Source organism: Epinephelus moara, chromosome 5 (genome assembly GCF_006386435.1).
Source record: "Epinephelus moara isolate mb chromosome 5, YSFRI_EMoa_1.0, whole genome shotgun sequence".
Taxonomy (NCBI): Eukaryota; Metazoa; Chordata; class Actinopteri; order Perciformes; family Serranidae; genus Epinephelus; species Epinephelus moara.
In genome coordinates this window covers 31903200-31914599 of record NC_065510.1, presented here as the reverse complement: position 1 = coordinate 31914599, position 11400 = coordinate 31903200, and the positions used below count along the sequence as shown (strand labels likewise).

The 11400-nt window shown below is 41.1% G+C and overlaps 1 protein-coding gene across 1 annotated transcript in view; it reads left to right on the top strand.

Moving 5' to 3' along the window:
• The first annotated feature begins 2053 nt into the window (after positions 1-2053).
• Positions 2054-11400, top strand: part of tdrd7a (tudor domain containing 7 a) — a 17397-nt gene continuing 8050 nt past the window's right edge. Inside the window, exons 1-17 of the mRNA XM_050044683.1 lie at positions 2054-2104; positions 2276-2483; positions 2648-2792; positions 2921-3038; positions 3161-3265; positions 3740-3777; positions 4548-4588; positions 4959-5129; positions 5395-6123; positions 6367-6563; positions 7205-7397; positions 7576-7687; positions 7868-8079; positions 8410-8544; positions 9789-9872; positions 10030-10164; positions 10648-10758. Coding sequence (XP_049900640.1) covers positions 2280-2483; positions 2648-2792; positions 2921-3038; positions 3161-3265; positions 3740-3777; positions 4548-4588; positions 4959-5129; positions 5395-6123; positions 6367-6563; positions 7205-7397; positions 7576-7687; positions 7868-8079; positions 8410-8544; positions 9789-9872; positions 10030-10164; positions 10648-10758 — 2730 coding nt within the window. The 5' untranslated portion in view covers positions 2054-2104; positions 2276-2279. The remainder of the gene's footprint in view (positions 2105-2275; positions 2484-2647; positions 2793-2920; positions 3039-3160; positions 3266-3739; positions 3778-4547; positions 4589-4958; positions 5130-5394; positions 6124-6366; positions 6564-7204; positions 7398-7575; positions 7688-7867; positions 8080-8409; positions 8545-9788; positions 9873-10029; positions 10165-10647; positions 10759-11400) is intronic.

Sequence of the window (11400 nt, the reverse complement as noted above, 5' to 3'; positions counted from 1 at the left end):
ACACACCGGTAGTGACCTTTTGAACTTGTGGGCGTAACGTTAAACATGCACGTGATTTTGAATTCGACTTTACCAAAGACACCACTAAGCAGTTTGGCTAGGAAAATTCAGTGAAAATTACAGGTAATGTAAATATAGAAACGTTATTATCAGCCTTTACACTTGAGCTAACGTTATTGCACATCGCAAATAACTTTGACAAGTTTGTAAAATGTCATTTGTGGGCCGAAACAACAAGCTTTAACGTCACTGCAACGTTAGCTGCAAACGAACAGTAAGCGGATAGCCGAGCAGCTAACGGTCACATCGTTAATCCTAAAAGCAGCATTTGCGCTGTTTAACGTTAGCTAAAAAAATATATATATATATCTATAACTATATCCAACGACTGTTTTCTACAAGTCTGACTTGCCAATCACTTACAAAGCAATGCATCTAGCTAGTTAAATGCTCTCTAGATAAGTTGAACATCATAAATCAGTCCCAAAATACAGGCTAAAATAAAACACACCGGCAGTGACCTTTTCAACTTGTGGGCGTAAACGTGCAGGTGACTTTGAATAGGACGATACCGAAGACACCACATAACAGTGAGCGAAAGTTGGTGAAAATTACAGGTAATGTAAACATAGAAACATTTTATCTGTCTTTAAACCTAAGCTAACGTTATAGCACATCTTAACTTTGATAGGGTTGTAAAATGCCAGCTGTGAGCTGGAACAACAAGCTTTAATGTTACTTTATGGCTAACGTTAGCTGCAAACGAACAGTTAGCCGTTAGCCAAGCAGCTAACGGTCACGTCATCCGTCTTTAAAGCAGCATATTTGCGCTATTTAGCAAAAGTACATATCTAACGACCGTTTTCCACAAGATTGACTTGCCGATCACATATAAAGCGACACATTTAGCTAGTTAAATGTGAGGAACATTTAAGTTCATCATATACCCATGTCAAATACAGGCTAAAGTAACAACACACCGGTAGTGACCTTTTGAATTTGTGGGCGTAAGCGTGCACGTTACTTTGAATGCGACGATACTGAAAACACCACGTAGCAGTTTGGCTAGCGAAAGTTAACGTTAGTGAAAAGTACAGGTAATGTAAACATAAACAGTTTTATCTGCCTTAAAACTTGAGCTAACGTTATTGCACATCGCAAATAACTTTGAAAGGGTTGTAAAATGTCCGTTGTGAGCCGGAGCAACAAGCTTTACTTTACAGCTAGCTGCAAACGAACAGTTAGCCGTTAGCCGAGCAGCTGACGGTCACACCGTCCGTCTATCGGTTAACGTTAAATCAGCGGCAGACATCCGTTTTTGGACCAGACCTATTGTCTTCATGGATATTAAATTCAGTCTGATAACGGATCTCAAATGTTTGACGCCTCGCAGCGAGGACATAGACTAAAAATTTGCCTTGTGGTTTTAGTAACTCTGCCTTTTGTGTGGCCCATAAGGTTGCTGGATATTGTGGAATCCAGCTAGCTGTCTTTGACATTGTGGTAGACACTGAGATAAGTTAGTTTAACCAGCCGAATTTTGCTCTTTAACTTAAAGAGGAACTCTTGTGACATTGTAAGATACAAAAGTCGTGTTAAATGTTTGCTTGCTCAGATAACTTATAGTAAACAAGAATGTTTTGCCAACGCAGCAGCTTAAGCACAAATGTTTTACTGTATATCAGCATCAAATCCATGAAGCAGTGTTGGTTTCAAATCTTAACTTTTTAGAGCGTTTTTCTGAGACATAATTAAGGTGGAGCCCAAAATCCTGAGTCTGTCCCCCAAAACTCTATGGTTAAAATGACGGTGTCTGAAGGTGCTATTAAAAGTCTTACAATGTGTTTAATTTTTAATAGTAGACCATAAAGTCATCATTCTTGAATATGAATTTGTGAGGTCATATTTGCCACAAATATATCTAATAAAGTCCACATTTCTGATGTTACAAATCTTTAAACCTTTCACTGAACCTGTATCTCTCTTAATTTTATAGGCGCAGTTACCTGTCGGCTAAATATAGATTGATAGCCATATGTCATCATAAAACGAGACCACATATAAACACCTTACCTTTATACTTAGCCTGCGGTGCTTCAAATAAGTAATTAATTAATTGTCTTAAATTATTTTGAAAAGGTCTTTACAGCATTCATTTTAAGTGTCTTGTAGATGTAGACAACCTGTAAGTGCTTTTAACTGATGCTGTACTGTACTCGTGCATTTTTAACCCCACTGATTTTTCGTCCGTGTTTCTTTTTCTGTGTGAATTCAGCAGGATGTCGGACAGCGAGTCCGTAAAGAAAATGTTGCGGTCTGTTCTCCAGTCCAGCAAGGCAGGTGTTTCTATTAACACTCTCCAGTCAGAGTACCGCTCACTGTGCGGAGAGAGCATCCCGCTGAGGAAGCTGGGCTACTTGAAACTGGAGGACTACCTCAGGAGCATCCCCTCGGTGGTCCGCCTGGACTATCGCATGGGTGAGGTGAGGGCTGTCATTTTTATTTACCCAGGTTTAAGGCCATTGTCACCTGGTTGTTAATTTGCTTCCATAAACTACTGCCCAAGGCCAGCTAGCATGAGCACAGAACCGATACCTCCATAACAAGTTGTGTGTAGTTCATTAAATTCAATAAATGTGCCCTGTAGATGATGTGCTTTGCTGCGGTGTGTCAAGAGACAGCCCACATTGCTGAGCTGGTGGCCAGGCAGAAGAGCCCCAAGAAATCTTGTCGTGCACAGTTTGTCAATTGCAAGATGAGATTCAAACCTTCCAACCCATACATGCTCAATGGTAGGAGACACTTGTTACATTTAATTTCTTCAGCGGGTGATTCCTCATCATTTATCAAAGCTTTGTTTGTATCTCATTTCCTTTATTCACCATAATCTAACCTGTTGTCACCTTTCACATGCATTTAGTGAGGCCAAGGTTGTCTCTCCGCCAACCCTCAGCTAGTAATATCTCTAACTGGATGTATAACCGTCCTCGATCCCATGGTGGCTACAGAGGAGGTTTCAGCGCCTCAGGAGACTACAGGTAAACATTAACAGTTTCCATCAGGTGTAAATGAGCATTAAATCTTCAGTCTGTGTTTCATGTCAAGAGACTTCCAAAACGAATAAACCGACGCGTTTGCTCGTGTTCTCCCCAAACAACAGGCTGTTGGACCCAAGGTTCAGCTCTGTCACCCCGGTGGAACACAGACGACCAGCTCCTCAACCAGCTCCTCTTTCCACTGTAAAGCAGTTGTTAAAGCCTGACAGGTAAACACACATGTCGCTACACTCAGCTCTGTTGAATCAAAGATGTGGTTCCTCTATGCCCAGTATTCACTTCAGGCAAGGATACATTTTCAGTTTATTAACCATAACTATGTAAGTATAAAAGTTAGCACGCTAACACCACTTTTAATGGTATTTAATATTAAAATATTTCTCATGGCAATTATTTTGATATATCAGCAGTGGTATAGTAGAAGCTATCCATAGTCAAGTCTAAAATTATGGACCACTTAACCAGCCTCTATTAGCTTATTATTTTATCAAGTTCTGCAGCAGGATGTTTGTATTGAATGACAGCTTGTTGCTGTGAAAAGCACATTATGCTGGGGCGGCAGTAGCTCAGCTGTGTGTAATTGACAAGCAAGAGTGAAAACATTGAATTTCCCCTCAGGGGGATTAAAAAAGTAAATAAACTTAAACTTAAACTTAACTTAAAGACTGCTATGTTGCCAACAGGAAAGAGGAGAGCTTGGCAAACTATCAGAAGATCAGAGGTACGTGGGACCTTCTTGGTGTGTGTCCATGTCAGTTTCAAAGCATTTTAAATGGTTCCCTTTAAAATAAAATTAGGTTTTCAAAAATTAGAATTTACATATTGTTGGACCCACTTGTTGTTTCAGATGTCTGTGCTTTTTATCCCCATGAGAATATTTGTGTCAGCCAGCCACAAGTGGCAAGAGATTGGGTGCAGGAACCAGCTCTAAATTCATAACCAACAGCTGCATATTAATGCACCTTTCAGGCAGATGGGTCAGTTAGTCAGAACAGAACATTTCAGACAGGTGTATAATATCGACATCAGACAACACTTTCAAAACAAATATTAGTTCATGCTCACCAGATTAACAAACAACCTGCAGAATCAGTGCCTGTACACATGCCTCATCTTTAACCGCCTTGAAAACATGAGGTCAGGCGCTGGTTATTGCTCCTTTGCCTGTCTGTGCCAACTTTTAAGAGCGCAGAGGCAGGTTGCATCTGAGGCTGCTAAGTGACCATAACCAGTACCCAATCACAGCTTACCCACCAGAATCCTGACTGTAAAGCTGATGTTCCTGCAGGTGTTGTTTTGTAGTGTGGATTAGAATATTGTCTGTGGGACAGATGTAAAGCTCTGAGTAGCCCTGTAGTGAAATGATCAACTTGTGCTCCATATTTACCATGGACTGATAGATACAGAAGAAGGGAACTATATCTGCTGGCGGTGGTTGGTTTTTCCTTTTACTAATTAACCTTTTTGTCTTCCTTTGCACAAATTTCACAGAGAAGCCTCCAGAACAAGTCTCTAGACTTGGCCAATCCCAGGTACAGTAAAAACCTTCTCTATGCTAGCTGTGTCCCATTTCTACTTGAATTGATAGTTTACATTTGATTTGCAGTATATTGCATTTTGTGTTGTTTTAACTACATCCGTAATACATATACACATATGTGAAGAAAATGTGTCTGTTCGTCTTATATGTGAATGATGTCTATTTCTGTTTTTGCACCCCAATCAGTGATGTCATAGCATTTCTTTTCCTTAACCGCTTTTAATGAGTTTATTTTGTATTAGTTGATATCTGTGTTTGTTTTATTTATTTGATTTGAGGCAAGAAACTGTGAAACTGGTTTAAAAAAACAACAACATGGGGACATACTTGTAGTGATCAATCATGTGAATGTCCCCATGCAGTCTGGTTCGTATGACGTGGAGCTGGTGCAGAGCAGAATCACTCAGGTGCTGGAGAAATACTGCAGTGGATTGTGGATGTCGAAACTGCCCGCAGTCTACAGAGAAATGTTTGGTGAGAGCCTCCACCCTCAGGTGCTCATAGATCTGGAAAAGTGGACGGACGTCAGTATGGTGAGTCAGTAAGGTTTTTTTTTTGTACACGTACAAATATTTATTCCAACCAGTTAAACAAAGTAGGCATTGTGAAGCCTTCTGAGTGTATAGTTTGAGGCCTGTACAAACTTGCATATCTGGTCTTTAAGTGGAAATTATCTTATTTGAATACAGGTAGTTGGGTTTTAGGTAGAAAAACTGTTTTCCAAATACAGTTGAAGGTTCCATCAGAGGTTTAACAGCCTTAACAGGAACTGATAGGAGTTAAAATCTCTTTCCACAGGTGGAGCAAATGCAGAGCACCAATCGAGCCGACCGCCTAATCTACCCTCCTCTGCCTTCTAAGCCTTGTGTTTTCCCTGGAAGTCCCACCACCAGCACGCCTCCGACATCGCCCTCTGATTCAAGAAGAATCAACACACTCCTTTCTTTACGCCCATCAGCTACTGAACAGCTTTCCAACCCCCACTGTCCCCCCCCTGTCCCTAAACCAAGAGTTTGCCCCTTGGCTAAGCCCACCTTCATTTTTCATCCACAACTTGACCATGACCCAGCTCCTGCTTCACCGAATCCCCCATGTGTTAATCCTGTAGTCAATGGTGGATGTAAAGATGATAACAACTTTCCCACAACCACCCTCAATCACAGCCAAAACGCTCAGCCCTCAGCTTCCACCTGGACTTGGCCTGCATCAACCAACGCTCCTCCACTGGCTTCCTCCATCCAAACCGACCCTGAAATTTTACCTCTTTTGAAGGTCACATTCTCTCCTAACTCCAATTCTGCCCCTTGTCCTCCACCAAAATCTCCTGCTGACGTTGTGTCAGCTGAGTTGCGTGAGAGAATAAAGGAGCTTCTGTCTAAGTACAGTCAAGGTCTGTGGGCCCATGCTTTGCCCAAACTCTTTATGGACACGTACAAGACACCATTCCCCGAACACGTTTTGGACAACTTGTCTCTTTTGCTGGATTTCTGCAGCGTGGAGTATCCTATGCCGCATGACAAGAGGAAGGTAAGTGAATGAGATGACACAATATATACCAGAGTTAACGCTTTGTACAAGTTAAGTCCTCAACAGTAGTGTGAAGTTATCTTATTCTCACATTTAATGCTCACTTGATGGATGTTTTTCTAACAGTACAAATTATTTCTTCTTTAATGTGACCTTTAACTCTTTGAGGAGCTCAGGTTACATGCTGTTAAACTATTTGTGTCTATTAATGTGTTTGTTGTTGATGTACTTTCCTGTGGGCAGGCCATTCTGTATTTCTCCAGCAGAGCAGACATAGAAGCCACAAACAGCCAAGACAGCCAGCGAGGCAAAAGCCATCCCCTTCCCTCTGGTCTGGAGGTCCTGGGTCCTGTAGTGCCTCCTAGTCTGGTTCTTCCCTCAGAGCAGTACCCCTCTGTGCTGATTACTGATGCCCAGAGCAGCAATGCTGTTACTGTAAGGTGAGACACACTTTATTCTTGCAGACATGAATGAAATTAAGTGTTCCTGAAGCTGTGTGAGGATTTTTTAAAATCTCAAAATATTAACATTTATGACTGATGTAGGTGACATGTACATCATGTATTAAACCAATAAGCTTCTTCCAGTGTAGGGTGGTTGCCCACTCTAAACAATGTTGTATTTGATTGTGCATTGTTGCAAAATGTTAGTGCAACACAAGGACAGGTGGTTTTTGCTTAAAATGGAGAGCAATTATTAGAAACAGCTTTTTCTCTTTCTCCACCTTGATCCACAAGCACCAGGTAGCACATGCATTGTCTAATTTCATCTCTGCAGCTGCAGGATCTGACCTTCTGTTTAATATGCCAGTATTGTGTGCCAAGGTATTACACTGAACTTCTGAATAATGTTGCTGACCTCTCCTTCCGCCTCCTTAGTATTTCTACAAGTATTTATGCTATCAGGCCTACAAGGGTGTGCAGAATAATTTTAGAACAGCTTTATCTTGCTATCTTAAGAGAACAACATAAAAACAAAAATATGAGCAACCACTCGTGTTTGCTTTGTTAATTTAACATACAGGTTAGTGTCTTTGAAGACTACCTTGCACAGATTGAGAAAAGTTTGTCTTTCTGTTCAGGTATGTAGGTGAGGGCTACTCCAATGCCCAGGAGGCCATGGAGCAGGCCATGTGCTCCTTCTACAACCAAAACTCCACCCACCATCCTCTCTCTAAACCTGTTGTTGGTCAGCTGGTGGCAGTAAGAGGGGAGGAAGGAGATGAGCTTGCAAGAGCTCAGGTCGTGGAGGTTGTGACCCCTGACAAGGTCAAGGTAATCTGTTGTTTTCGTTAAGAAAAATATTTACAATGTAAATCATAATCTAAACCAAAACGACTCTGGGACACAGCTTGTGGTGATCTTCAGTTTGTTGAAGGAAGACATTTGGTAGCTACAGGATGGTGTCAGTATTTCTGCTGCAAAAGAACTTTTGTCTGTCTGTCTGTGCCAGGTATACTATGTGGACTATGGCTTCTCTGTGGAAACCAGTGAGACTAATCTGCTGGAGCTGCATCAGGACTTCCTCTCCCTGCCGTTCCAGGCTATCAATGTCAGACTTGCAGGTATAAAGAGAAAAAGGAAATGATGTTAGGACTTGTTTTGGGTACAGAAGAACCGACAAAACGTTTACATCAGCCAATAGATGTACAGTGTAGGTTCGGTATCACTACTAATAGAGCTTCTCTGGTCCTTCCTCTACCTCTTCCCTCTTCTTCTCATCTCTCTCTCTTCCTTTCTCCCAGGTCTCGAGGCATTCAGCTCCCATCCAGAGGTGCTGTCTTTACTGGACAAGTTGGCAGTGGAAAAGATCCTGCTGATGGAGACGTTAGAGCCACATCAACAGAATAATACGCCTGTCACAGTGTTGTATGACACTTCACAGGCTGAAGACATCAACATCAACTCAGCCTGCCTGAAGGCTGTCCGAGATGTGACCATGAACAACCCTCTGACTGTAAGGATTAGTAGAGTGTAATGCATAAGATCAAGGAGAGCCCTCTGTTAGAATAACAGTTTGTGTATGCATATAACAAACCTATGCATGTATAAAGCCAATTAAATGGCAACAAAGGGGCAGTTTCCCATATTTTTAGCTCAGATCTACAAGTGAGTGGTGCTGTTGTACTATTGTCATATTGGCTTGTGTGTGTTTTGGGAGTTGTGTTAATTAATAGGGGTCTTATTCAGTTGGAATTCAAACCAGCAGATGGTCAGCCATGATTGTTAGGTCCTCAGTGTTAATCGTCTGTGTGTTATCTAACATCAATCTCTCTGTTACCTGTAGGTAAATGTTACCTATCAGGATGTGTTTGTCACAAATGTGTGTGCAGATGGTATCATCTACTGCCAGCTGCCTTCCAGAGGAACCGCAAGACTCCGCAAGCTGCTGGAAGAAACAGAGTCTTTCTTTATTTCCCAGGTAATGAGTAATGGAAAGCATTTTATGTTTTGCAGTGATGGTATATTGAATACCAGCAGTGTAGTTATCAGGTGTCTGTTCAGTGGGCTGCTTGATGCAGAGAGAGGCTGTTTTCTTCTCAAGATAATGCACAAACTCAATGAATGAGCCGTTTGAATTAACTGTTTAGTCAGTGCTATCATAACCATAGTCAGTTCACTGAAACATGCAGCACTTTCCAAAGCTCAACTTGCTTGGTGAAAACAGGCCTTTAAGATAGGATCTACACCTTGTTTTTATTCAGAGCCGTTCCAGTGCTGACGGAGCAAGGCAAACAAGGTTTTACAGTCATTGAGTTGTGATGTGAGAAAGGGGAGGGATGACTTTATCCAAATATTTAGAGCAGGCATAAACCCACACTGAATCACAAACACAATGCTGTTGCCACACATCTTTGAAACCCTTCAATGTGTGATGCCACATCCCAGTTTTTGATGACAATTGGGATTTTGCCTTCGGTAGTTGATGATGATCATGTGAAATCCATGACTTCAGTGTGGCGTCATAAAACTTTAAGTCAGGATTTCTAATGCGTACACACTGAATTCTTTGCTTTATTGGCCTCCAGTGTGATACACAAGCTTCAATAGTCAACTTGAAACCACGTAATGGTTTGGCTCCCGAATACATTTTATTTCCATATCTGGTGAGGTTGATAGGAGCCCCTCTTCAAGGATGGTCTACCTCTTTGGGACAGTCATGGGCTGGCTTGGCTTGGTTTTCAAAGCAGTGGGCTGATCAATGGCTAAACTTGCTGTTATTTTTGTTGCAAGTGTTAAGCCATCACACAGCAGGGCAGGTAAAACAAGTTTACCTGTTGGAGGTGAGCTGTTTGCAGTCGTGCAGTAAGAGCCTGTTGTCTGCAGCTCTGCATCAACATCTCACTTTGACTGATTCTGCTCTGCTGATTTAGCGATGAACACATTTTATTTCCTATAGATTCTTCACAATAAAAGCTCCCCATTATTTTGTTATGTTAAAGCTTTTATTGTGAAGCAGCAAAATAAGGAAATGTTGGGTTTTCATCAGCAGTAACTTAACACGACTCATACGTTTCAACGCGAACATGACACAGTAAAATAAAGCAGATATTTAAAGTAAAAGGTCTGTCTAGCTACTTTGTTTGATTTCACACAGAGCTCAAAATTCCTCTCAGGAAAGGTAAAGAGTCTTGATAATTGTGTTTTTGTAATTGTTCTTGTTAGATGACGTCTGAGTCCCTGGTGTCCAGACCCTTTGTTGGCAAGCTCTGTCTCGCCCGCTACAAGGGAATGTGGTCCAGAGCGGAGGTAAGAATAGAATCAATGAAATATATTTTTTGAAAAATCTTAAAAGCTTATGATAATTTTGGACATTGAAACTATGGTGATGTCATATTGTTGATCAGAAGAGTTTGAGGTCATATTTCTTTGACACCCACAGACATGTTGTTGCTCTTGTTTTCAGATAACCACCATGTATGGCAACAGAGTGATTGAGATCCTCTACATTGACTTGGGTGTCTCAGCAACTGTAGAGGTCACTGATCTTCGAGAGATCCCTCCCCTCTTCGTCAAAAGCTTCATCATCATCCCACCACTGGTCAGTTGTTTCTGTGTGTTTGTTGTGGGAGCAGATGCACCATAATCTTACCAGTCCAGTGACTGCAGGAGCATCTTTTCCTCTGCACATTGATTTGAAGCTCGTGCTACTATATTTACTGTAAAGGCACAATCAGTTATTTTTTTTTTTAACCCTTTTTATTTTTTTAAGTCATACTCCTTTTTGATTCCTGGACAAAAGTTGGGCAGTCATCGTGCTTGCAGTGGTGTAAATTCAACCTCAATATTTTAAAAATATTGAGTTTGAAGCAAGTCATTGTTGATAAATTTTCACTGTTTCAGGAGACACAGTGTAAGACTGAGACTAAGGAAGCTAAATTTTTTGATAAATTGTAAATGTGAATTGCTGTTTTGTTGAACATGTCTGTCATTGGCTTGCACATCAGCCAGCATTGTTTCTAAAGATGATAATGTTGTGAATCGGTCTAAAACATAACTGTGCATATTTTTTTTGTCTCTTCAGGCTATCAAATGTCGCCTGGCTGATGTAACAGTTCCAGAGGGGGATTGGAGCCCAGAGGCTGTTCTGTGGGTTAAGGAGGCGGTCCTGGGTTCTGAAGACTGCAAAATGAAGGTAACATACTGTAATTCCCCTTTTCAACCAAAATTAGCATGTGGATGAGGGATTTTAAACGCAAGAAAAGGTGTATTTTCTGGCAGCTATCAATGCATCGCACTGGCAAAGGTGCTAAAATTAGCGGAATATGAGTTTTGTATTTCCATCACTGTGAATAGGAGCTGGAGCTGATAAATATGCGACTACTGCAGAGTCATTTGACCCGGGAGTGAATACTGATTGTAACCTTTCCCATTACATAAAAAGCCAGGTGTTAACAGGTGTTAATGGGTTTAGTCCAAGCATCAGAGTTGGGAAGAAATTTGATCTAAGTGACTTTGACTGTGGAGTAAATGTTGGTGCCCCCACGTTAGACCCTGTTCAATATGGTTGAAATGCCACAGTATTGTGGCAAACCACGGTGCACAATAAATATCTCAATATATATATCTCCTCTAAACTACTGTAGGCTACAGTTAAACCCTAAAACCATTTTTTTCAGCTGATAATCATTGTTTCTGGTTGTATAGTAGTGTTACTGACTGATCCTGCTCAAAATCTTGACAGTTTAGTGCAAACTGTTGAAAATCTACATTTTATTTTAAAAATGTGCTATGGAGTGCCCTCTACAGCTTGAAACCTGGTTACTACATTTGAATT